The sequence below is a fragment of the Pezoporus flaviventris genome, unplaced genomic scaffold (assembly GCF_033815535.1).
Source record: "Pezoporus flaviventris isolate CSIRO_AGI_PZ_B2104156 unplaced genomic scaffold, CSIRO_AGI_Pfla_v1 ptg000002l, whole genome shotgun sequence".
NCBI lineage: Eukaryota > Metazoa > Chordata > Aves > Psittaciformes > Psittacidae > Pezoporus > Pezoporus flaviventris.
This window is the reverse complement of record NW_026892550.1, coordinates 81,998,314-82,025,623: the sequence shown is the minus strand read 5'-3', so window position 1 is coordinate 82,025,623 and position 27,310 is coordinate 81,998,314. Positions and strand designations below refer to the sequence as shown.

General features: G+C 47.0%; 1 protein-coding gene across 4 annotated transcripts in view; it reads left to right on the top strand.

The window, feature by feature from the left end:
- Positions 1–27,310, top strand: part of LOC133264780 (chromatin remodeling regulator CECR2) — a 106,051-nt gene that overhangs the window by 60,897 nt on the left and 17,844 nt on the right. For 3 of the 4 annotated variants that reach the window (XM_061444720.1, XM_061444717.1, XM_061444719.1), the window contains exons 3-9: positions 12,180–12,363; positions 13,107–13,246; positions 13,754–13,858; positions 14,481–14,530; positions 16,807–16,976; positions 17,710–17,787; positions 22,547–22,703. In XM_061444720.1, coding sequence (XP_061300704.1) covers positions 12,180–12,363; positions 13,107–13,246; positions 13,754–13,858; positions 14,481–14,530; positions 16,807–16,976; positions 17,710–17,787; positions 22,547–22,703 — 884 coding nt within the window. The remainder of the gene's footprint in view (positions 1–12,179; positions 12,364–13,106; positions 13,247–13,753; positions 13,859–14,480; positions 14,531–16,806; positions 16,977–17,709; positions 17,788–22,546; positions 22,704–27,310) is intronic. The other variant, XM_061444718.1, reaches the window with a different exon arrangement.

Sequence of the window (27,310 nt, the reverse complement as noted above, 5' to 3'; positions counted from 1 at the left end):
AGAGGCACCTCCTTTTGTTAAGTTGTGATCAGAAATGTCCAGGTCAGAGGGCTCTCTTTTGAGGCCAAGGAGTTACTCTGTGAGCTCTAAAACTGACCCTGGGAACTGCTGTGTCTCGGATTTATTGCCTCATGAGCATATGCTCTGAGGAGAACCAAGGTTCTTTGGTTTTTCATTGCAAAAATCCAAGGAGTGATATAATTTACTGATCCCATTAAGTCTGTCAATGCCTGCTGCCTGCTGGTGTGCTTGTAAAATCTCCAGTTTGGCATCATTATTGCTTGATCTTCACTTGATGATCATATGCTTCACCAAGGGACCCTAGAGGTCAGTGCATTCCTCCTTCAGCTGGCTCTCTTACTCTGCACCTCTGTCCTATGCACCAGTACCACCAGCTTCAGTACTGATTGTCCTGACATCTTGTCACCGTTATCTTCCCGTCCTTTGGTACCAACTGTCCCTTCAGTACACACCACAGCGCTGCCTCTGAGACTCAGGAATTCTGCCTCCTGCCATTCTGCCTTTGCCAGTGGCGGCTGTCACTCATTCTGATTGTGAGCCTGACAGAAAACTCTGCACTTCAGTGTCTCAGGGGATTCTTACCACTTGATCTGAGCACAATGCCAGGGAAAAAAAAATCATGTTTCCAGTCTAGCTGCAGTGATATATCTCATTGCACAGAGAAGCACTGGGCTCTGATTCTCTTCAGCTCTCCAACCCTATTCACTAGCATGCCAGGGAATTCATTGTTTAATAAAAGCCATTTTCCCTGGCCCTTCCCCAGCCAAGATCAATGTCATCACATGGCAAGAGACATCTTCCTTCTGCAGTATCACATGCCAGCTTGACACCAAAATTTCTTTAGGCGTATGGAGAGATATTTTCAGTTCTATCATTAATTTATCATAGGCGCTTAGGGTGAGATAACTTCTTTTCTTGGTCCTTTCCACCTCAGACATAATGTGTGATGGCATCAGCACTGTACCACCCTGTTCTAGTACCAGCTCTGCCTCCCTTTCTGGGTAAAGCTTCAGTAACTGATATTGCCTCTTTCTTGGGCTCCCTCAGCTGAACAGATTGATTCCTCAAGGCAGGAAAAGAGCAGCTGGCATTGCTCAGGCTATGCATCTTGTCTCCTTCAGGACTGATGGACTGTCCGGTGCAACACCCCAAAAGCAGCAGAAACCACTTATTGCTTGACAGGTACTCAAGTCTTCTTCCCCATTCAGACAGGCAGGTTAATCTGGCAGACCAACTTACCAGGAGTTTTGTGGAGGTTCCTGTATATCTCCAAATGCACATTATTTTACAGTTTCAGCCATATCTCAAAGAACTTCCCTGGTTTTAGGCAAGAAGAGAAAAAGTAGTCGCAACATCTTCTGCTTTCCTCCGTGTTGGAGCTGTGATGCATATATTGACATGACGGTAGGTAGGAAAATGCATGTTAGTGGCTGATTACAGAGCTAGTTTCCTCTAGCTCTTCCCTTGTTGCTCTCATAGGTTGGTTGTACATCACGCTGAAAGCTACTGTTACTGCACCTTTTGACTGATGGTTTATGGGTAGTATCTTAAAGGAAAAATTGAATAAGTGGTGAAGTACAGCATATCTATGGAGATAGCATGTTGGCAAAGCTGGGCGTGTTTAAATACACCTCTAGTATAAACTTGATCATCGTTGGGTCAAACCCAACAATGCCCATAGAAAATAGCACAATCACACTTAATAGTATTTATGCAGTTACAAGTAAGGAAAAAGGCAATTTTAAAAACTGCTTCAGATTGTCTTTTCTTTGTACTCATTCAAGGTAAATAATCCTTTCTGTTCATCTGTTGCTAACTTAATTCCCGTTTTCACAAGTACATACAGCAATACAGTTTGCTCACCACAGCGATGTTTCAGCATCTTTTAGCGGCATTATTTTCCCCTCTTTTTAATCCGATTATCCAACCTATTGATTTGCCGTTACCGGTTTTCACTCAAATTGCAGTAGCAGTAGTGGGGGGAATTCCTGTTCCTCTGTCCATACCGTTATCCCAAAACCCTGCATACAAGGAGAGCACAAATCTTCCCTTCATGGAGACTGTGCAGAGACTGGGCTTGAAGGAGAAGGTTTGAGCTAGCACTCAAAAACAGGTAGACATCATATTTTATTTTAGTCCCATTAATATTCTCTTTATCCATCTGGGCAGTGTACGTGTCCTCCTGCTCATCCCCATTGCCTGTAGGACTTTGTCTTCCTTTGTTACCATACGTGATGTTTCTAGTTGCTCTGACTTTATTGTTACTCCTATCCATCCTATGATTCTATCCCTATTTCTTCCTTTCCTCAATCAAACAACAAAAACACACAAGCAGCCCTAGTTCCTACCTAAAAATCAAATTCAGGCCCCCGCACCTAGTGTGCATCTAGTTAACCATATGTGTCTTCCTCATCCTCCAAGTACTGCATAATCCATTGGGCTTGGCAAATCCAACCTGTCTTTCCTCCAATGGCTTCACATCTTCACACCAATTGCTTTCTTTCTCTGGCTTACTTGGCCAGATAGGCTGCTGGTCTCTTGAGACAGGGAGATGGATGCTGAGCATCTGCTAGCTTGTTCCTGGTATTGTGGTGGGGAGGAAGAGGGGGATCAACAGAGAGGCAGACAAGGGGAGTGAGGAGCAGCTGGGCATAGGTGGAGGAGGGCCATCAGCACCTTCAGACTGTGTTTCCTGCACCAAAAATCACTTTCACCCTTCTTATGCGGAAGGAGAATCAACAGCATCCCTGTTCTTGGGGGTGTCAAAGGTAGGACAACGATGGGTAACACCTGTGGCCCCTCCTGCTGATCCTGGGGGTGGTGACAGAAATAGAGCAGCCCTGGCTCACAGAAGGGTGCTTGGAGCTCCTGCAAGCAGGGAGACAGAAAATGACAGGACAGTTCAAAGTAACAGGTATGTGTGATTTCTCCTGCCGGTGCTGCCTTTCTCTCACACAGCCCAATTAACAGGGGTCACAGAGCACTGATTAGCTGCCTTGGCGGTTTGTGAACATAAAGCAGTGAAAAGCCAGGGTAAATGGGGGAAGAGAAGATCAAATAGACACTTATCTCAGCACTCCTGCTTGTCCCCGGCATTTGCCAGCCGAAGGGGAGAGCCTTTTCAGAAAAGGCCAGTGTGGGACAGTGCTGTATCTGTGCCGGTATCTCTGTTGATTTTCTGCCTTCTCTCAGCACAATAACAAACGAGTCACTCCCACTGGCAGTGTCATGCAGTGTCATGCATAGGGTGGTTGCTAGATAAAAGACAAATCACAGAAGCAGCATGGACCATAGGAAGCTGGGGAAGATCAGAACATGCCTTTTGCCATGCTGGCATGTGAGATGAGTTCAGTTCCTACAGCTGGCGTCTCCTTTTGGAGGGGTGGACTTGCTGCCTCTTGTCCCTCATGTGAGATAAAAGCAGTAGAAGGTCGCACGTATCAGCTCACAGCAGATAAAAGGACATCTCCATCTCATTCAAGAGTTGGAGCCTGGTAGTGCTAAGGAGCCCAGGCTAGAAACTTCCTTGGCTACTTAGTTTTTCTGCTGTTGGCTGGGGGGAAACATTTGTATGAGCAGACTTGGAATGTCCCTGAAGAGTGGGCAGCTGTGGTGACCTCATGGCTTCCCTTCCTCCTTCGTGCTCCCCTTTTTTGGTGGTAGCAAAGCAAGGCTCCTGCTTCAGCTGTCGTACCTAGGTTAAGTGGCTGCACTTGCTTCTGTCAAGCCAGCACATGCTCCTGTGGTGTGATCCCTTATTAGACCAGACAGCCTACATCAGCTCTCCATTCTCTCTGCCTCCCTGGAGACACTGCCTCGCTCCATAGCTGTTCCTATTCTGCTTCTCTGTGGGATACAACCTATCTGCCAGCTCCCCTTCCAGCTTCCCCAGTTTTTATTGTATGGAAGATTGCTCGAGGTAAGATGGAGGAAGACAAGAAGTGGGACTGGAGTATTCTTAAGCTGCTGACGGCCTTGGAATTTCTTAGCTGATTCTTCCTTACTCCTAAACATGAACGCTTCAGGCGTTCAGCTGGGAAGGCAGTGGATTCCCTGGTATCCAACCATGTAAATTAGATTTCCTTAGCAAGATCTAGCAGCCCTTCTGCTGGAGAACCTCCTGTCCTAACTTTGTTTTATCATGTTAGAGGGTCCAGAACACTGATGTCTTCTCCAAGCATCTCTTCAGCTTACTCTTGGGCTTGGTCTCAGTGCCACATTTGAGCTCTGGAAGAAACTTAGGGGGTGAACACGTGAGGGGCAGAGATCAGGGTGCTGAAATCATTCTGCTATCCTTTGCTTTTCTGGAAAACTTGCTTTTCTCTTTCATGGATGTGGAAACCTCTGGTCATTCATGTTTCAGACTGCCAAATCCAGGAGTTAGACCAGACTAGGGAAGAGCTACTACTGCTTAATAATTGCTAACCGGTTATATTTTTTGACCTTTGAAACAAAACCATGGTTGTAACATAGAAAGAATGTCTTCTGGTGTTCACAAAGAAGACAAAGGTCACTGGGTGTAGAGTTCAGTGCAGTCCACATGCTTGAGTCGCCAGGTGTCTTTCTTCCCCCCTTCACTGCTAGTGCTCCTGATGGCCACACAGGTAAGCCACAGAATAATTTGAGGTTTGAGCCATATATGCGTGCAGGAAACTGGTTCTAACTAGCAGTGAAGGACAAGAGGCAGGACTGTACATGCCTTGTGAAGGTCTTGTGCTCCAGCAATCTCTCCTATCTCTCTGATTCTGGGAGGAGAAACTTCACTCTGGAGCTCTGGTGAGTTCAGTTGGATTCTCCTCCATCTCATTCTGTGGTCTCATTCAGGGTCTGTTAACAGCAGCTGTCTTCCTTTTCTCCACAGCGACTTATAGGCCACCTGGTTTTCTCCAGGCATGAATCAAAACAGGGCACGGAAAACCAGGATGAGCTTGAGTATTTGTTTCCTCTGTCAGAAGGGCTTTACTCTAGGGTAGGACCTTGCTTAGGTCTGTCACTAGTGTGGTGTGAATAGGAGTTACTGCTTGCCTCCGGACTCCATGGCTAGAATCTGTGAATCTGTCCCCACCAGTGGTGCAGGACGGTGCTGCAGCAGTGGCACTGCTAGTTGAATTGGAAATGAAATGTGGATGTTAAAGTTTAAGATCATGATTCCTGTACCTCCATCTTAGTTATTTTGATCTGCTGCAGTGAAGTGTTTTGAGGAGAGACCCTTCAAGATGCTTGTTGCCCTTGAGCCTTTGCCAGTCTGATCGTCCTCATGACAAGCCCGCCCATGGTCTGAGGACGATATGCTTTCTTTTGGCTTGCACACCTTCTGAGCGAGCTGCACGCAGAGGGCTTGGAAGGAAATATACCTATCCAACCCTTTTCTCACACAAAAGGATGAGGTAGTATCTTTTCCCTCCCTGCGTCATGCCTGACTTGGTTTCTCAGTGGGGTAAATTGTTCGAAGGTGAAGTACAAGCTGGTCCATAAAGCTTCCTCCCCCACCTCAGATAAGAAAGCTCATTAATACAGTAGGAAAAAAAAAGTCTCCATTGTTACATGAGAGCTCAAGGTCAGGCTGGTAGTAGTAACTCATATTGCTTCTAAGGTCAGCCTATGCTTTCTCTTTCTGACAAGCCACGATAGATTGGTCATGGGGGCCCTTACATTATTTTTTTTCCTCTGAAACAGGCTTTGCTTCTCCTGACCCTGTTAATGATGTTTGACTGAGGTCATCCCAGCAAACCCTGAATCCTTCCCATTACCTTCCAGAGGGCTTGCCTTTGTGCCAAAGCATTGTGTGCTTGTTAAGGATGAAGATTTCCTGATCTCTGCTGTAGCAAAGAAGCTGCCTTCATTGGAAAGGGGAGACATATCTTGAATGCCATCTGCCAGTTAATGCTCTCATTAACACCTGAGTGACTCCCAACACCAGGCTGGTGCCTTTTTGCCAATTCAGAACTTAAAAAGGTGCCAGCCCATAAGGTGAAATATCTTCAGTCCACAAAATTAATTCCACGATAAAACGTCTGTTCTTTGATAAGACCTCGGTCGCTGCTGCTGTTGTTTCTTTTAACTGCGGACATCATCGAGACAAGACCAGTTCTCTTGTGTGCTGTGAACTAGATGCCCAATGAGTCTTTTTTCATTTATATATATTTATGTTGACAACCTTGTAAAAGCAATGCTTGTGCTGGGTGGCTGACGGAACCCAAGTCTTTTTCAGCTTTTAAAGCTTTTGCCAGACAGAATTATCACTTCTATTACTTTTCTTTCAGGCCAGCTCTGTAAAATGAACTGTGAGAGTAATCCTATTCATGTTTAAACAGTCTTTGAGGGAAGGGCTGAGCTCTCACAGTCTTGTTTTCCATGTTCCTCCCACATGCTGCTGTTGGGCAGGAGGTGGAGGAGGTCTGCTGTTATTCCTGCTCTCTGCCATCCTCTGGTTTTGTCAGGGTTCTTGGTTTTAATCTCAAATACAGAACAATATACTGTCTGGGATTAGACATAGGTCAGGCTTGCCATTTTCCCAGCGGCTTTAGCTCCAGAGCGTTCCAGTATTTACTCTTCCATTGCATTTTGTAAATTAAATGAAACAAGAGACTTAAAACACTGTCAACATGATAGATACTCCAGCTAGTGGGTCCAGGCAATTATTTGGCATCTGAACTTTGAGAAGGCTTATTTGTATGTGCCAGCAGTATCTGAGCATTGTTGAGAGATTTTTATCTCCGGTATTTCCAGCTCCTTACCCTAATGTTTCTTTTAATCCAATATTTACTCCCAAGGGCTGGGGGGTTTATGGTTGGGTTTTTTTTAGTTGATTTGGAGAGGGTGTGTTTCATTGTTTTGAGGGGATTGGGGGCGGGAGGGCTTGTAACAAAATTGGCAGCAATAGACCAGATAGGGAAGTGTGCTGTGACAGTAATTCCACAGTCGGGCCATGGCACACTGCCTGCGGGAAGTGCAGATTGACACAGGGACTCTCTCACTGAATCAGTGTTTGGTTTTGCTTTTGTTTGTTTGGCTTGATTTTGTTTACAGCTTCCCAGCCAAGATTTGATTTACTTTGGAGACTTTAAAACTAAAAGCACAAGTGGCTCTGCTTCCTCTGGGCATAAGGATAAAAAAATACGTGTGTGTGTGTGTGTGTGTACACATAATTCCAGCCCCAATGCTGCTGGGTTCACTCAGAAGGAATTTCACTTTGAGTCTGCCCTACAGGGTGCCTGTGGGGCTGGGGTCTGCGGGTGCAGCTGTTCCTTGCTTCGTATGCACCAGGAGCTCTGACTGAATTCGTCCTATAGCCTGTCAACCCTGTGAAGTTTTCACCATTTCTCCCAGAGGTCTCCCATGGAGCCCCTCTGGGAAACTGGGCACAGTGATGCGCACACTGGCCACGCTCCTTTTCCAGCAGTAGACCATGACCCCAAACGCTAAAAGCCCGGGTGATGGGCAGGGTGCCTCTTCTGCGAGCAGGGGAAGCTATGGGGAAGGTAGGCAGCCGAACTGGGATCACCAGGCAGGGGGAGGAGTCTTCGGCTCCCCTCTCCTGGAGCACAGAGAAACCTCCCTCTTTGGGAAGCAGCCGGGTGGCAGATGGCCGGGCTGCAGCGCTGAGCTCTCAGGGGGTGTATCATTTCTCTGGCTTGTTCTGGACGCTGATACCCATGTTGGAGAGGAGCCCCTCCTTCAGCTTGTTCCCGTCGTCTTTATGCCCTGATTCTTGTGCAGCTGCTACTAAAGATCACAGGCAACTTGAGCTGCAACCTCACTGGGACTCTTGTGGCTTGCCTGCTGCTATTCCTCCCCTTTGACACCGAGGTGCTAGGTCACATCCTTCCCTGTGCCCCAGGTTTTCTTTTATATGCGTAGGGGTCTCCAACGTATGATTTAATCTTTCAGCCACATGTACAGTTCAGCTTTGACCTCCTTTCTAATCATCGCAAAAGAAGGTAGGGACCTCTGACAGTGACCATGTGGTTTCAGAGCACAGCCAGGGACAAGACTAAGAATTGCATTGGGCTCATGAGAAATCGCCTGCACCCATGTGGAATGTATCCCATAGATACACATGTGCTATTCCACCACTTCCCCACTACAGCTATCCAAACTGCTTTGCGCATTGGGTGGCAGCTGCAAAGTAAGGGATGTTGTGACAAGTGAGTCACTTTGTCTCAGCTTTCTGAAATATTAATGGTGCTAGTGAAATTGGGATGGGAAGAAAGACAGTGGGAAGGGTGAAGTTTTACAGTTACATAGTACTCTAGCTTTTCTGACCTCTTGTAGGTGATTTCTGCAATAGTTGTCCTTGGTTAATGAGCTGTATGGAAGATGGCTTGTGCTGTATGGCAGGGAGAGGTAGAAGACTGAGATACGGTGACAGTTGTGGTCCACAATCTCAAATTTTTCATAGCTATTCTTAGAACCACCAATTTACTTTCAGGAGGGAGTTGATTTTCCTTTGGATATGTATCCTGAGACAGAATGCGTCTGTGTACCAGTTCATCCTCCTTGGGAATACTACCAGTTTGTAGAGAAAGGATATTGCTGACCTAACATTGCCTCCATTGGCTGAGAGTTTTTACATCAGTGATGCTGCAAACCTCAGGAGAAGCGATACATCTGCCTCCTTAGCTCAGTGATCTCCTTTCTGCCTTCTTCCCGCCTGCAAAAGGGTTTTCAGAGGTTCTCAACTGTAGCAGAGACTCTGTAGGACTTGCCACACCTGCAGGTGTATCACTGTTACATTAATGAGCGGTCAAAGAGTATTTGACAGACTGCATCCAGGCAATTCCTGTCTGTCTGACTTTTTAATCTTATGGATATGAAGTTTTTTATTTTTTATAGATAATGCTAAACATTCCTGAGCATTTCTGCTTTGTGTGAGGAAGGACCCCAAGGGCAGGGTTCTCATAGACTGCTGTACTACTTGCACATTTTCTTCTCCAAACCAAGGGGGCTGTTTCAGAAACCATTTATAAATGGAATGTAATAGAGCCAGGCTAAGTGAGAGTAAACGTAGGTGCAGCAGACAGGTTGAAGACGAGCACCCCGCATTTGTCTGGACGAAAGAGGCCGGTCCCCATTAAGAGGGAAAATATAAATTGGGTAAGACTGAGAGTGATTGAGAATGCCTTGAGACATCTGGTTCCCATCTCTGGTTCTCATTTCTATCCTTATTCAAAGCGACAAATGCACAGTAGCTGTCTTTGAAAATGGATGGGAGTAGGAACTCAAAAGTACTTTTGAGAACAGAGCTTGTAATGTATCGAACACTGGGTGGATGGAGGAAATTTCTAGTGTTAGCCACTTCTGTGAAAGTCAAACTCAAACCAAATTGGTTAAGTCAACAGAGCCAGTCCCCAGGGGGAATCAGAGTTACATAGGCAAAGACTTCAGATGATCTTCTGGAACTGAAGGGCTTTCTGGATCACTTTTCTCTGAGAGGAGTCAAAATGCTAGAGCAAGGTAGGTGTACTTGTGCAAGCAGTAAAAGTATCTGTCTGATCCATGGCTCTCCCTTTTTCCTTTTTTTTTTTTTTTCTTTTCCCCCCCTAGGGTAAAAAAGAAAGGGGGGTGGGGATGGCCAGAAAAATAAGAGCAGATAAAACCCTGTTGCTTTTGTTGCTTCTTCCTGGCATACCATGTCTCCCACTAGTTTTTCAGGGTCCTAGGGAAACTGTTTTTTCAGTCAGTTGTTTTGGAAATAGCCAGAGCCTCTATATCAGATCTGATAAAATAATCTTCTGTCTTGAGCTCTGATAGGGTTGAACAATTGAAGTTGGGGGCTGAAACTCAGATGTCTTCTGAGAGTTTACAGTCTTTTTCCTTCTGTGCATCAATAAGGTGTTGCTTTCCCAGCATCAATACAGGTGCTACTTTCCTGCTTTCCGGAAAGGATGTTCTCATCACTATTTCTCTTCTGAAAGCTAGTCAAATCTGTCTATTTTTGTTTTAATCAATGGCTTCAGTAAATGTCTAACATTTAAGCTGTGTATGATCAAACAGCATTCTTAAAGGTAAAAAGTTTATAAAGAGAATCTAGTATCACACTTTCTGCCAAGCTGAAGTCCTTGCTGGAAGTTGATTTGGGTTCTTGAGGTATATGAAGAAGGCACCCTGGGAATGCACACAGCTACTTCAGGTAGGTGTACTGTGCACTGAATATTTCATTTAAAAGAGGTTAGTTTTTATCCTAAAATTAGTACTTGAGGCAGCTCAGAAATCATTTCATAAAACAGTCAGTCCTCCTTTGCTGGCTGAACTTTGTCAATGCAGGGGACCGTTTCAAGTTGCATTTGTTTCATTGCTGATATTAGTGGGGCAAAGCAATGATTCTTGGAAATGCTAATGCTTTGTTTATATCACATAGAAAATAGCAAACTCCAGACTGCAGAAGGCACTAGATCCAGGTACATCCAAGCAACTGTTGTTAAATACAACCAGAGGAATGGTAATGCTCCTCCGGTGAGAGGAGGTATCTGTGGGAGGTCAGCTTGCATTTGACGTCAGGAAGAAGCAGGCTAGTGAGGACTGATCTGCAGGGTGGTAGCATCAACTTCTCGTCACTTGAGGAGGAAGAGGAATGCTGCCAGATGGACATAGCTTGAGGAATTATGTGGTATCTGTTCCTTCATTCTTGCAGTCACTGTCTGGTCATGGTCCTTGCAAAGACACCCAGTCTTTACCAAACTCATGAAGCCTGCTTTCTTAATAGCTAACTTCTGGTTGGCTTTTAACAACCTTTCTCCAGTTGGATCGTGCTTCTCCATCTCTTTGTTAAAAAATAATAGCTTTTGTAGTAGTTAGCAATTTCTCAGGCAAACACAGTTCTGTAGCACTGGCATGGTTCCATTAATCATATAGAGTAATCCGTTTGTGCCAAAAACCTATCAAGTTGAGCTGCCTTTTTGAGAGCTGGTGGGAATGTGTACCCAGTGGTGTTCTTGCTGGCATATGGACTTCCTGTGTGTGCAAGAATGACTGGGGCATGGGGGGGTCCCCCTTAGCTGTGCTCAGGGTACACAAGCAGGCTGAGAGAGCCTGGCAAGTCTCAGGACTCAAAGTGATATGAACAGATCTTTGGGAAGTTTTATATTTAGGGACACATGGCCTCAGCAGCCATTTTTTATTCCCTCCCCTGAAATTTTCAGCAGTCAGAATAAGGGCCTCAAGTCTCATTAATATAGACAGGAGTTCTTTTAGCCTTAAGCTCCGTCAGCAGTCTAATGTGTGTCAGATGGGGACATTTACCCTGAATGCCAGATGAGGGCAAGAAATGCGTGTTTCCTTTGGTTATATGGTGAACTTCTGGGAGCGGAAGGGAGACTTAATGTGGCCCAGCTAGAAGATTAGAAAGATCATTCTAATAGCAATGTGTATGAAAAACTCAAGTGTTCAACTTGATCATCTTGGAGACTAGGGAGACTTCAGTCCTCTGGGCTGAGCCCTGCTTGAGAAGTACACTCATGTTGCATGAATGAGCCTTGTTGCATGGCAGAATCCAAGCTGTGTGTGTTAACTGGGCTGTGCAGATGTCCTGCCAGAGCCGCTGATGGAGGAACAGGCAGAAAGTGGCAGCATCTTTAGGGACAGAGGGGAAAATAGGGGTAACAACAGGAATATAGGAAGCATACAGCAAAGCGAGTAGGACTCAAGCAGCTATGGAAAGTGGCAAGGCATTGAACCAGGGCATAGAAATCTATGTAAGAGGCAGAAAGAGGAGCAGGGCTTAGCTACCTGCAAATGTGAGGAGCAAATGGAAAGCTGAAGAAGAGGGTTTCCGCATGAATTGGGCAGAGGCAGAAGGGGATCAGGCTTGTTGGCTTCGTTGCATCCTATTTTAGTAAAAGATTGATGTTGGTGCTAGCAAAAGGCACAGCCCATGGGGCTGAGCTAGCATATTTAGCTTGTTATTTCAAGTTGGAAAGAAATAACAGTAATGCAGAGTCCTGTAAGTTCTATGTGTATAATGTGAAATCCCATGGTGCTGCAATGAGATTGCTGTGTTTTGGGAACTCTGTAGAGATGCACCTAACCATAGCTGTTGCGGGGCATGGTTCTCCTTCAGGTGTCAGCTGTGTCTGTGTTGTGTACGTTCAAGTTGTTAGTTCCACCAGGTGTTTGTGGCAAACTACAGTGAGTGTGTGGGACTTTGTTTCCTTGGTTAGATCCCAAACGTTTCACAGCTACCTGGAGGACATCATCAACTACCGCTGGGAGCTGGAGGAAGGGAAACCCAACCCCTTGAGGGAGTCCACCTTCCAGGAGCTGCCTCTACGCACCCGGGTGGAAATCTTGCACCGCCTCTGTGACTACCGCCTCGATGCAGATGATGTCTTCGACCTTCTCAAGGTGCTTTGGGCAGCAGGGAAGGGGGAAATGGGGCAGCAGGGCCAGATCAGTGAATCTGCCTGGGAACAGAAGGGTTGATGCTGTTAAATGCATTTTAACACCAGGTAACTGGTACCGGTGCAGTGGGTCAGCAGTTCTCCATCTCCTCTCTTGCCTTGCAGAGGACCCAAGGCAAGCACTCAGGACTGCTCTTGGGGCCCTCATCCTGAGTGGATGTATTCGTAGCATGGGAGTCACTAAGTAAATTGGCTTTATTGGCTACTCTTCCTGAGAAGAGTGAATTTGGAGATGCTCCAATGGTAATGGCAGGGCTGCGAGAGCTGAGACTGCCTTGCTGAGGGATGGTGTGAGATGAAAGGATGGGGGTGAAGTGTAGTGGGGGAGCTGGGGGAAGGGTGATGGCGGGCAGGGGGGAGGGAGCTTCTCAGGGCTGTGTGTGACTGTCGCCAGCTCTAATTAGCCCTTCCCTGTCAGGAGCACCAGAGATGAAATGTTAAAATGAGAGAGGCCATTCAAATTAGAGATGCCAATCTCAATCTCTCCCTGCACAGAGAGCGAACATCGCCTTCCCCCTGGAGTAACATTTTCCCAGCTCTGGCCTGGAGGAGCAGCTGTACTGCTGCTGTGGCATGGTGGGAGGGGAGAAGGGAGGTGTTTGCGGAGGGTGTCATCATGTTTTGTGTGACAATGTGGCCGCTTTTCAACTTGTCACCGTCTGGTGGGGGGCTTCCCGATGGGCACAGGGCTTGGATGCCGACAGCCTCCGCGTGGAGCCACTGGGCGAGGACAGCAGTGGTGCCCTGTACTGGTACTTCTATGGCACGCGGATGTACAAGGAGGATCCTGTGCAGGCGAAAACCAATGGAGAGCTGGCTCCAGACAGGTAACAGTCCCCACAGCATTCCCCTGTGTCTGGGTGCAGGGGGCAAGGGGGGCACGGCACAGCCAGCCTGGCTGTAGGGGACTCCGCCTGACTGCTGTTGTGTCAGGGGGCTGCAGGGGGGAGCCTGGGAGAGGGCTGGGGCAATGTGGGCGAGATTGGAGTTGCCAAGCAGACTGCGAGCTGCCCCACCGTCGTTCATTGTGTCAGAGCCAGCCTGCAGCCTTTGTGGCACCAGGAGAGCCTGCTGTGGGAACGATGCTGCCTGCCCCACTGCATTCCTCCCCGTCTGCCCCGCACCGTGCCGGCGGCTCCCAGATCAGGCTTCCAGCCAGTGGGAATCCCTTCTCTCCTCCCCTCCCTGTCCTGTTGCTGCTCTGATTTAATCCCTTCCTTTAGCGGGGTTCCCAGCAGCTGTTCTGACTTCCCTGCCCTTCTTCCATCCTGCCAGCCACAGGATGATGAGCCCTTGCTCAGCAGATATTTCATGGTGGGTTTGCTGTTTCGCAGGGGATGCGGGGGGCAGACTAACACCCCAAACGTTCCTGGGAAAACGGGCAAGAGACGAGGGCGACCCCCAAAGCGGAAAAAACTTCTGGAGGAAAACCTGCTGAGGTACAGAAAGGGTGTTCCTGCAATAGATGTAAAATGCATATATATGTATAGGGAAGTATAATGTACTTCTGGGGTTCCCCCGATAAGTATGTGTATACCAAGCAGCCATAATTTCATTGCTTCTCTGAAGTGAAGCAAGCTCAGACTTGGTGGGTACTTTGATCACTCTCCAAAGACAATTCTGAGTGAGCTGGATACCAAGTGTGGTGGAACAGTGGGTATCACTTTCCAGCCACCTCACTTCGGATGCAGTTCCTCTGAGCAGTGCTAGGGGATATGCTCTTAATAAAGAATACTTCAATGGTGTAATGCTTGAATCCAAAAATCCTGGCCTCTTGAGCCAGTATAGATTTTGGGCTGCTTCCCATGAGAATTGAAATACTGTTCTTGCCAAACTCCAGCCTTGACTTCTTAAAATTTTATGAAGCTATGAATAAATATATATGTGAAAATACATATTGGACATGTGTGTGTTCTGCATGGTGGTGTTTATCATGGTTTTGCTGTGCATTGAATAGTTGCTCCCCATTCTTCTCCTCAGAATTGGTTATGAATTGATCAATGATGTGAAGTAATGTATTTATTGTGTCACTCCTCTTTCTTTTTGTTTTTTTTTTGGCAGGGAGAAGGCAGAAGAGAACTTGCTAATCCGTGAGACTCAGATAAGAAATGGTAAAGAGATTTTACCTGGTCAGGGTTGATACAATCAGCTAACATGACTCTTGAATCATCAAAGCCTAGAGAGATGCCTTTCTCAGGAGCAGGAAGGTCTCTGCTCGTGTCTGGGGCTGAGTTTGGAAGGAGGGGTTGGCATCACAGGCTGCCCTGCAGCTGGGAGCCTGGGCACCTGCGGGCTTCCTACTTTATCGTGGATTAGTTTGGGATGAAGAAACCTACCCTATTGGGTTACACTAGGCCTCGGGGGCTGACCTACACAAGTGAAGTTGATGGAAACTGGCTGTGAATAGCACAAGCCCCTGTTTGTAGCCAGTGAGGTTTTTTGGACTGGAAAGAGAGTGGGGTCAACAATGCCAAGATAAGGAAGGAAAAAGCTTTTCATTTCTCCTCCCCTCTCCTTCCTTGTGCCATTGGGTGTCTGAACTGTGTAAATAATCCCTTGGGGATACCCACCTAAGGGTTAACGAAGCAAGCAGAAAAAGTTAAGTTGGCAATGTAATGAGAATGTTGAGTTTGAGGGGGCTGGGACTCATTTGTCATACATGTGCACCCAGTGGCTTCTACATAACCCAGGAGCTCAGCCTGCTCATCTCCCCACAGTAAAAGGCAAGGGTGGCATTGTCTTTGCCATGCCTCCTTCCCTTTGCCCTTTGTCTTCAGATTTCCTGGCGGCTGCTTGGGAGTGATGCACGTGAGGCTCTGAGGGTTTTATCAGATCATTGTCTTCCAGCAAATTGTGCCACTTCAGCTGCAGAGTAATCTCCTGGCACAAAGCAGTGCTGTAGTCCTGCTTGCTATTGAAAGGAGCTGGCCATAGGCAGCTGGCAAGGGAGGGGAAATAAGGATGCAGTGTGCAGGTAAACTCCCCACTGCAGTGGGCAGGGGATGGCTTCATATAACCAGGGAGACAGAAACCAGCACACGTTTGGTCCTTTGCCATCTCGATTACCAGTCCCCAGTGCATTAACTGGAGCCGAAGCCAATGGTGGGTTAAGCTATAGGCTGGCCTGTTACTTGGAGCTAGCACACCCACTATGGTATGGAGGTTTCTAACTGAGAGCAGGTGGCTGGAGGGGACGGTACAGCTTTCCTGTCTTCCTGGGGCAATCTGATAGCTTGTGTGACAGAGCCACTGGTGGCTGAGATCCACAAAGGGCCCAGAGTCAGGTTCAGAGAGAAAAGGCTCTGTTTTTTTCTTCCCTGTATTTTTCATAGTTAATTTGCTTGAAAATGAGGTGAGAAGCTGCAGGACATCTGCCACTGTGGGGATAGTGACCATGGATTTCTTTCCAGTAGCCAGTGGTTAGCTCTAGAAAAGTCTAGAGGGAGCCAAGAACCCCTCAGCCTGAAGGAGTTTGAACCAACATCTTCCCCCTCCCCCAAAATGGGCCACAGCCCTTTTTGCTTAGAGAGTGTCCTGGGGCAAAAGCATGCAAGTTGTAACCCATGAGGTTCTTCTGCTCTGTAAACATTTGCAGAGCAGGAACCACACTTCCCCTCTCCAGGTGGGTGTTCCAACCACCACGCGAGACAGCCTTTCCTTTACAATTAATATTCAAATGTTTCACACAAGGCAGAACAGCTCTGAGTGTCTTGGTAGTTGGGACATGCTTCAGAGCAGCGGGTGATCTGCTTCAGACCCCACTCTGGGTTGAGCAGGGATGGGATGTGAACTTTTGGAACTTCCCCCTCATCTGGCAGCCCGATGAACCCCATCCTTTACTTCCTTTTCTGTTCCTCTTCTGTTCTTTCAAGTGTCTGCGAACAAAATGTTTCATTTGGGGAGAATGGGAGGTTTTGTTCACCGCAGCCAAGGTTTGCAGTGCTAAAAGAAAAAGGTTATTTCAAATAACATTCATTTTTGATGTTTTTATTCTGCTGCCAGACTGTCAGACATTTGCATTACCCTATGTTCTGCCCTAGCTGACAGACTCCATTACAAACCCTTTTTTCTCATCTGTCATAACTGGAATGGAGGTTTGCTACAGGGATGCCATACTACCCATGTGTTGCAAAGTGGCACCATTATTTCCTCACCTGTGTGCTTCCTCTGTGTCCTGGCATCACTTTCTAGTGCTGCTAGGGGATGTAGCAGTGCTTCTGGTGGACGAAGAGAGCTTTGAGTCTATAGCAAAGAGCATGTTTCCCATAACAGTGGCCATTGGCAGTACCCTTTGCCCTTCCTGAGGCCTGAGTAGAGAAGAGAAGGGATAAAGAAAAGCTGTTACTCATAACTGCTGTGGAGATAACATCCTTTCATGTCGTTGAAGGGTCCCAAGGGCCTGGCCGTGGGACATGGTGGCTGCTGTGTCAGACGGAAGAGGAGTGGAGGCAGGTCACAGAGAGCTTCAGAGAGAGAACTTCCCTTAGAGAGCGGCAGCTCTACAAACTCTTGAGTGAAGACTTCCTGCCGGAGATCTGCAACATGATTGCACAGAAGGTGAGGAGACATGACATCCTGTTTACCTCCCTTTGACCGCTTCCAAGAGCATGGACGTTTGCTGATTGAAGGAGAGCTAAATTCAAGCAGCCTGTCACCCTGTCCTGCTTCCTGCCGCCTCCAGCCTGCAAGTGTTGTGGATGCAGGAGCCATTCAGCTTGTGTATGGGGAGAAAGGCTCTCCCCAGTGGAGTGGCAGGGCTAGAGTGGATACTTATGGATCTGGTTCATGATTGCATGGCAGTATAGGTAGGATGACTGAAGAGGTTACTGTCTTCAGCCATGTTCTTTGTCCCTTTTCTCCTAGCAGGGTATCTATCTGCTTTTGAACTGCTTTGATTTTGATTTGAACAGCCTAGCTTTTCTATGCAAACTGCTGTGATTCTACTTTTGCTGCTGTTTCTCTCAGCTGGCTCTGCTGAAGGGGGCAGTGGCTGCTCGAGCTGCTATGTCAGAGCCACGAAACCCTGAAGGGTACTCTTCATCAACGGAATGTTTTCAGGTGGGACAGATTTGGCACAGGATCCTTCGGCTAGATGGCTTTGTAAAATGTGCTCTGCAGTCAGCGTGATGTTCTTGGATTGAGTTCAGTTTGCTTGTTTTCTACCCTTGTAAAGCTAATAGGGATTTCATGGTCGCTTCTAGCCCCCAGAGTTTCTCCTGCCAGTATCACCAATGTGCCCTAATTTCCTTCACTCTCTCTTTCCTTCCCTCACTTCTCAACCCTGTTTCAGGAGAAGCGTCTGCAGCGGACAGAATTTTCTCCCAGGTGGATGTCTGACCATCAGCCCATCAAACCAATCAAGCAGGAGGTGAGGGGGGGTGCGAGGGGGAGGACTACGGAGGGAGGCGAGAGCAGATGCCTCCTGGGGGAAAAAATAAACCGCAGCATCACTATTCAGTGGGAAGGAGTCGTTTGAAAGTGCTTGCGCTGAAAGAGAGATGGGTGGTAATGCCCGTCAAAGGCAGGCTGACACTCGGGGTTTCTATGGCGAGCAGGGAGGTGCTGCCCTCTGGATCGCAGAGGTAGCCGGCCTTGCCACAGACTCCTGTGCAGCTGCATATGGAAATCTGCACTCAGTCTGGGGAATTCCACTTCAATGAAAGTGCTGGCACATTCGAGGCAGTTCAAAGAAAAGTTGAAGAAGGATGAGAGGGCTAGAAGAACCGGCTTACAAAGGGAAATGACAGAAATTCAGCCAAGGGGAAAACGTGAGGCTGCAAACACATGAGGGTGTAGATAGCACGGAGGGAAAGAAGAATGACTGGTGCAGGACAGAGCTGAGAGAGGAGGGGGTCAGCTGGAAATGGAAGTCAGATTTCGGCTGCTTAAAGAAATGCTTATCAAACTGCAGCCTTGTCGTCTGAAACGCCTCTTTCCCTGCCTCTTCACCCTCATCTCCTCTCCACCGCATCAGTGTAACAGCGCTGGTGCTTGCGGGGCTGTGCAGTGAACCAGACCCAGGAAAATGGCTGAAGTTAAATATAACCTTTTTCTTTGGGCAGGGTTATTTTTAACATAGATCAGCTTCCCGATCCAGTTCACCACACAGCCCCCAACAGTCACGCTGGCACAGCCAGGGGCATGGTACAGTGGAGATGGGGGGTCTTTGAACTGGCAACTACTACCTAAAGTAATCGGTGAGGCAACACGGGATTAGCTTTGCAGGAAAAAATTGGCTTGATTCTATCGGGCCATGGCATAATCTCTTGCTGTAGATTAATGAGAAATGGTGTTTTGTCAAACCCTGGGAAATTAAACTGCAGGGAATATTCCACGTGAGCCAGGGTCAGGGGTTCCCGCAAAACAAAGGAGAAAGTACAGCGCTCCACAATAAATATAATTACTTAGAATAGGTAAATAAGAGGAAGGAAGAGCCTCTCATCATGCTGTAGATAAAAGCCTGCCGAGACGAAAATACAACCCCAGCGATGGTCAGTTTGGGGCCAGAATTGCTCTCTGCAAGGCCCACCATGCAGGAAGCCCAGGGACACGTGTTTGTTCACAGGCAGCAGAAATCCCAGAGGAGGAGGGGAGTGGGAAACACATGGAGCCTGAATGATGCTAATCAGTACCGCAGGTGCTCCAGGTCTGCTGCGGCAGAGGGCTGTTAATTGCTGCCTGTGGGCCAGTGAAACGTTTCCAGCGAGCGGGGGGCCCTCTTGGCACCCGCTGCGCCGGGGTGCAGGGAACCAGCCAGCGCAAGGATGGTGATGCTCACGCCAGCTCCCCAGCAGGATGTGGCAGTCGTCCCTGCGCGGGGAAGGTGCCAGCATGTCTGATGGCTTGTTTGCTGAGTGAAGGGTGGGCAGCAGGCGAGTCTGGGGGAGAAAACCTCAGCCTGGCGCAGGGGTGACGCCTTCTTCCCGATTCTGTGAGCTGGATGCTGCTTTGGTCTGAGATATAACTGCTCCGTAGGCTCCTAATCCTGCGGGGGATTTCTCAACAGGTGGTTCAGATTAGCTCCTCATTAAAGAGCCGCCTGAGCAGCACCCTCATTAGGGTAGTGCTGCGGAAACTGGAGCAGGGAAGGTTTGGAGGATGAGGGGCCAGGACGTGTGGCTGGAGGGGGCCAGGGCACCCGAGCCTCCTGGCCTTCTGCCCCTGAAGCCTGATATCCACTGTCTGGAGAGCAAAGCAAAAGGCATAAGTTTGGCCCTTTCGGGGTCCCTGGGGTGAAGGCAGAGATATTGTGTCCTGGAGTGCTCTCTGGCGGAGGGAAGGAGATGGTGGTGCTGCAGTCACACGAGAGGGTTAGGTTTTATCCTCGGAGTGGGGAGGAAGCTGGAGAGCGTCCCTTTGGCACCTCTTTGGTCAGGAAGGAAGTTTAACTTGTGTTGGATTCTTGTTTTTATCATTCCAATAGGCTTCTGCTTCCACCGCATCTGATAGGAGTTTGCTTGTTTGTATTGACTTACGCTTTTTAACCCTGAGTTAAGCACACTCATCCCTAATGGGTTTAAGTGGGACACCAGGCAGAAGGTACCTCTGAAAATCAGGTTGTTTATGTGTCTGAATCATCTCAAAGAGCCCGTGCCAGCATTGCTGATGTCCTGCAAGCACTGCAGGGAGCGAGCGCAGTCGTGGATGTTTGTTGCAGTTCTTGGTGCTCACTATACTGCGTTTGCGGTTTCTGGTTTTCCCTTTCTTCTTTTCCTAATTCAGCTGACATCCTCTCCTTTGGTTCAAATTGTCCTGTTGCTTTGTTAATGCTATATTTTTGGTGGGTTGATCTGGAATGTGCTATGCATTCTGTGTTGTGTCACTATAGGGTGCTGAATGCACTCTGCAGGCTTGAAGAGGTCCTGGTGTGAGCACTGCAGCTTGGATGTTGTGTTCATGTGTCCATAGGACAAGAATGGTGGAAGCTGTATGAATTCAGGGAAAAGGAAGGTCTGAGCTGTGCGCCAGCAATTGAAGAAATCAGTGTGGCACGCCAGGATGGCTTAGATCTAGTGGATGGAGAATCTAAAGGCTGATGGTCACATCCTCAGTAAAATATCTTGGTGTACCAATTTCTGGTGGCTGGTTCATGCTCACCTCTTTCTCTTCTAATTGCTGTAGAATCTCACTTTTTTGGTACCTTTCTTTTGATCAAGAAAGTTCGGAGGAAACTGCTTGATGGTGGTCAGGATCAGACCTGAAAGGAAGTTGTTTGCAATACAGGAGTAGAAAATCAGATGGTAGAGCAACTGAGAAAGGGATATGAAAACAATCAGAAGTGGAAATGTAGAACTCAGTTCTGCAGGTTTTTGACCTCTTGTACTTGGCACAGCAGTTTCATTCCTGGGCACCCTGGTGTTTGGATATTGATCTGTTGGAGGAAAGGTCTGAGAGAGACAACTGAAATGATTAGGGAGCTGGATGGATTGCTTTATAAGGAAACATTATCCTAATTGCAGAAACGTGGGAGTTTTGTGTAAGTGTCTGAGGAAGCCCATAAAGGCTTGAGTGTGGCGGAAGAAGAGGAGAATTTATGTTCACCCAGAAGAGCGTAACCAGGAATAATTGGATGGAGTGAAGGGATGAGAAATTAACTTTTGACTGAATGTGAGGAGAAGCTGGCTAATCTAAAAGCATGTGAAGTCACAGAATGGTTTTCTTTGGGAAGGGGTGGAAGCATGAAGTTCTAATAGTTGACAAAGATATAAAAAGGAAAAGAAGATAAGCAGAGTTCCCTTGTGGTGAGATCATGTTGTGCGTTCCACCCAAAAAGATCAGCACAGAATAGGTGTTTTTGCTGTCCAGTCTGTCTCTAAATGTCCTGATGTTGACAAGGGTCCCATCACCCTGTCTTGGACACTTCTCTGTGGCCATTCGTGGTTGAAGCAAAATTCTCTGAATATGTATTGTTGCTGCTGGAAAAAGGGATATAATACACAGTGCTCATTCATGGAGAGCTGCAAAGGGAGATTATAGGGCAGTGCTGTGTAGGGAAGGGAAGGCAGGGGGGAATGAATGTACTGTGAAACCGGACAACATTTTATCAAAACATCCTGAGGTTTCACTTCTGGGCAATGAAACAAGGACAAAATAGTAATTATGGTGCCAGATTTTTTTTCAGGGGATTAATAATGGGCCTGTAGAAGTTGATGGTCTGAGCTGCAGCCAAGGGACTCCAACTGACTGCTAATCCTCAGGAAATGCCTTCTGCCTTAAGTGGTGGTTGCTGGTTATTCCCTGAAAATGAAGGTGTAGAAAGCTGTATGCCCGTTGTTCTTTTCCAGTTTATATTCCCTGCTGATAAGGCACGCATATCCTGGTCTTGCAGAAGTCAATGAGGTGGGAGTGGCTGGTGGATGAACAATTCATTTGCCTTATAGTTAAATTCAGCTAATAAAGGTAATTCCCTACTGCCATATACGTACTTTGCACTTTACTGGAGAAATAGGAGCAGATGACCCTGGTTTGGGAAGCTTACGGTCTCAGTGGGATCAAGCACAGCCTTGCAGCCTTCTGGCAGTGGAGAGGTGAGGAAGTGGAGCAATAAAGAGTTCAGGCATCCTTGACTGAGAAAACTGGTTGGGGGACCCAGCAGGAAAACTGGCCAAACAAATGAAGCTAGTTCAAGGGATATTAGTGTGCATAAATATGGCTGGTCTTGTTTTGAAAGGAAAGCACTCCAAACAATACTTTGTACCAGTTTCTTTTCCTATCCAAAGTACTCTGTGGTTTATAGCAGGGCCAGGTTCAACAGAATACTCCTTTTTGCTCATGCTTGCAACGTGGGGATCCGCTCGCTGGAAGGGGTAGTGGTGTTGTGTTAGGGTGTCAACAGCCCTTTTGCCCAGAAGGGAAATACACACGATCCATCCCTGGCTTGTCTAACCCATCGCTTCTCTTTCCTTTGTCCCTGTGTCAGTAGGATTTCATTGCTTGACAAATAACTTTCCTCTACATGTTGCTTTTCATCAGAGAATTCATATGTACACATCCTTTCTTTTTACCCCTTTTTTCCTCCCAGCCATTCATTGTAGGTATGCTCTAATGCTTGCTCAGGGTAAACCTGCCTCTGCTCAGACTTCAATAAGCCTATGCATTACAGTGTTTGTTGCACCATTTTGTCACAGGTAAACCCAAATGTGCTGAGTTCAATGGAGAAGCAGAGGCGCAGAGAGGAAGAGGAGGAACGCCAAATCCTCATAGCAGTGCAGAAGAGGGAGCAAGAACAGCTGCTAAAGGAGGAGAGGAAGAGAGAGATGGAGGAGAAAGTCAAAGCAGTGGAAGGTACGTGCATGCGGCCAGTGTGAAGCAGGAGGGGAAGCTTTCAAAGCCGAGATTGAGATCTTGATCTGCCATTTGCATCCCTCCCCTGCCAGACCTGCTAACAGGAATATCTTTTCTGGCGCTTACCTTGGATAAGTTGGTCTGACGGCAACTTCTTTTGCTTTGTCTATCTCCCTTACTATTGGTGGCTGCTCTCTAGTGCATTCTTCAGCTGCGTTATCTTCAAACCATGCTTATTTTTCCCCTTGTCCCAGCTGGGGGTAGCAAGAGTAGTATTTTTATATTGCTATTGGCCTTACTATTTGGAGAACTAAAGATGAGGGGACCAAGCTAAATAGAGCGCCAGAGGTGCCAGCTTCAGGTGTTGGTCTTGTTTTTTCATGGTTTTGAATTAAATGCTGATTTAAGCTGTTCTGCAAGAAGCAGCTGTGTTGTGTTTAATATGATCAAGCCACAGACAGCAGGCATTCAGCCAGTACATGTAGGCACTGGTGTCTAAGAGCAGGCTCATTTCTGACCACCTTCTCTCTGCCAGTCTCCCTTATGGGGATTCCTTTATCTGCTGCTTTTGCTGCAGCGGCTGGCTGGGCTTTTGCCGTTCGTCTTCAAAAAGCTGTGGTGGTAATGTGTGGTGGTATCAGAATTGTGGATATTTAAATGGATAAAGAGTCCAAAAAGGAAAAAGGATTAAGTTCATGCAAACCTTGTAAACTTTCCAAGATGAAACCGTCTGCTACCAGATGTTTGCTAGCAGACCAGATGTTATCTAAGAATAGCTTCTTTTACCTGCTTACCTTTTTAACCTTTAGAAAATCCAATTACTTGCTTGGCCTCCATATAGTCCTGGTTGCCAGTCCTAGCTAATCCAGTGCTTTAAACTGAGAATCATCTAGCCTTCAATATCAGCCACATATATCTCTCTCACCTTGGCAAATTGCCTAGCCTCTGTGCTTTAACTCTCCATCTGTATAGACAATATTAATCTCAAAGTTCCAGAAGAGCCGCGAAGATAAATGTACCTGTAAAAAAATTCTTATTCTACTATAAGCCATGTCCTTTTCTGGGTAAATTCAGTCACTACATCATCTGGGTACAGTATTGTTTAACTTGCTCACCAATTACTTGGATGAAGGGATAGAATGCCTCCTCAAGTTTGCTGCAATACAAAACTGGTAGGAGTGGCTGATAGCCCAGAGTGCTGTGCTGTCATTCAGAAGGATCTAGACAGGCTGGACAGATGGGCAGAGAAATTCAACAAAGGCAAGTGCAGGGTCCTGCACCTCGTGATGAATAACTCCATGCACTATTACAGGCTGAGCCCTGACCTGCTGGAAAGGAGCTCTATGGTGAGGAACCTGGGGGTCCTTGTGGATGAGTTGTCCATGAGCCAGCCGTGTGCCTCTGTTTCCCACAAGGGCAATGGTATCCTGTGTCCATTAGGAAGAGCACTGCCAGCAGGTTGAGGGAGGTGATCCTCCCTCTCTACTCAGCCCTGGGGAGGCCTCTCTTGGAGTGCTGTGTCCAGTCGTGGCCTCCCCAGTACAAGAGACACAGAGCTCCTGGAGCAAGTCCAGCAAAGGGCTACTAGCGTGGTTAAGGGTCTGGAACATCTCTTGTATGAGGAAGAGCTGGGAAAGTTGGGTCTGTTCAGCCTGGAGGAGGCTCAGGGGCATCTAATAAATGTATACAAGTATCTGAAGGGCGGATGTTAAGAAGATGTATCCAAACTCTTCTTGGTGGTGCCAGGAGGTAGGACAAGAGGCAACAGGTATAAACTAAAACACAGGAAGTTTCACCTGAACATGAGATCAAACTCCTTTACTGTGAAGGTGGCTGAGCATTGGAATAGGGTTCCCAGAGAGGTTATGCGGTCTCCTTCCCTGGAGGTATTCAGGAGCTGTCAGGACACAATACTGAGCAATGTGCTGCAGGTGACCACGCTTGAGCGGGGAGGTAGGGCTGAATGACATCTGGTGGTCCCTTCCAACCTCAACCTTCTGTGATTCTGTGGTGATGCAAAGCCACCAGAGAGCCACTCAAAGAAACTGGCATGGGATTGGGCAATAAACTGTTTTAAGCTAATTTAGCTACATTCATGCTTTTCTTGGCAGACATGCTTTTATTTTGGTTTGTGCAATTCCAGTTTAGTTAAAATTTGTCCCTAGTCAGTTTAGGCTATGTCAGGAGAGTCCATTTCAAGCTGGTGCAAAAGCTGTTTGGAAAGGTTATATAAATAGCTGACTTGTTCAGTTAAGTCACTGCAGTATTTTTTTTTTCATCCCTAGATGAAACGGCAGCTCTCCAGGTAAAACTGGCCTCGTAGCCATCTTTCCTTATTGCCAAATACATCTGCCATTAACAGTTACTTCCCTGACAGTTCTTATGATGGACAGAAAGTGGTTAGGAAATGAAGTCATTATCTTGCTTGCATCAGACTTGTTAAAATTGGACATCCATTGACAGAGGTTTTAGGGTAGCAAAGATTTTCTGTATTTTGCAGTCTGTTTGGGATTTAACATTAATATTGTAAGGTGTTCTGCAGAGGGGAGATATAAAACACAAGGTGAAATATCTGCTCTCTGATGTACTTCATCAGCGCTTCACCTGCTTCCCTCTTTTGGACCGTGTGCTGTTTTTAGATCATGTTCCTGCTTCCACTCTGGGATTTCACTTCCCGCCAATGCACACCCCAAGTAGCAAACCTCCTGTGGGGCCCATCTATTTGTTCCTGAATTTATGAGTTAAGGCAGCTTTATAGATTCCTTCCACAACAGTGGGTTAGAGTTTCCCAGTTCTCTTCCCAGATGCTGCTCCAGCATTATCTCTTGCACATATGACTTTCTATCTGTTTTTAGGACAATGCTGAGATTTTGAAAGCTGCTGGGTAGGATTCAACCTAGGCCAACAGCATGGCAACAAGCTCTGCCAGTGATGTTTAACATGGTGTGTTAATCACCTGTTGTGTAGGGGGACCTGCCATTAATCCTGACTGAGCTCCAGTCTGGTACCAGGGTAGTGCTCCCTGATTCATGGCAGTTTATCAGACCAAATCCTTGGCAGGCCTTGATTATTTCTGAAATGTGCATCACCTTACCCTGTGGCTTCTGTTCCCATGAGATTTTCCTTTTGCTGCCCAAGTCATGCCCTCATGTCTTTCTCAGCTTTTTTACTTAAGCATCCATTACAGTGTCATCTAAGTGATGCTAATTTTACAAAAGAAGCATGAAATACTGAACTGTGCCTGGACAGATGCAGATGATCTCTTAACTGCAATTTAATCATAGAATAGTTTGGGTTGGAAAGGACCTTAAGATCATCCAGTTTCAACCCCCTGCCACGGGCAAGGTGCCATGGGCACACCTTACACAAGACCATGTCGTCCAAGGCTCTGTCCAGCCTGGCCTGGAACACTGCCAGGGATGGAGCATTTACCTTTTCTTTGAGCAGCCTGTTCCAGTGCCTCACCACCCTCACAGCAAAGAACTTCTTACTCATATCTAACCTGAACTTCTGTAGATGCAAGTCATGTCCTTCCAACTTCAATGGTACCCAGAGACTTCCAGTGGGAAATTTGGACTTTAATTTATTGATCTTTGACATATCTGGTCATGGACCTCCCTGGAAATATCCACCTTGTAGCTATTCCTAGTTTTCTTGTGCTCTCAACCCCCATCCCAAGTTTGGTTTTGACTGACAGAGTAAGACAGTAAATTAATACTCTTCCACCAGAGCTGGAGCTTGGGTCTTTTCCGTATTCCGAAGATGGAGCCTCTGCTAGAGGGTATTAGCCAAGTCTCCCCCATCTTTCTTTCACTCTTGAGTGTTCCCCAGCGTGGCCTTTTTTTCTGGGGTCTTACACCTATGACATCTCTCCTCGAGCATTATTTTCACAGAATTCTGCTCCTGCAGAAAGTTGGTACAACCACAGGTGTTTAGCAAGTCAAATGAATTCAGATTTCCTATAAGAGAAAGGAAATGAGGTTCATACGGGCCCATAAACGTTCTATTATGAAGCAATCTGTTAGCCAGCTGTCTGGTTGCAAACCACAGGTTATATTACCAGCATTGCTTCTTCCTGTCTCTCACCTCTTAAAAGCTGTCCCAGTGGCCCTCCTGTGTGGCAGCTTGCTCACGCTGGTTGCTGGCCATGAAGGCCTACCTGAGCAATCTGCCCAAAGCTAGCCACCATGGTGGAGGATATTAATGTTCCCAGTTTCTCATTGCCTCCCAGCTGGGAGAACTTCACCCTTCCCTCAGTACTGTTCTTCATCCACCTCAGTGTAAACCAGCTGCCTTGAGTTCACCTGCCTGAGGTGAAGCTTCTGAAGGATGATAACTTAGCAAGCCAGCTCTTTCCATAGCCCTGATCTATGCCTAGTTCTGTGCATTGAACACCTTTCTTTGTATCTCACCACAGTTGGGAATTTGTCTGGAAGATGCCATGGGAAGCATCTGTATCACAATAATGCTTCAGAATCAGTGATTTTAAAGTCAAGGGAAAATGAAGAGGCATGTTGATGGTGTGCTGTATTCTCACCTCCTCTGCTCCTGTGCTGTTGCTGCTTTTGCAGAAAGAGCAAGGACGTTTTACTGGCGTTCTTGAGAAC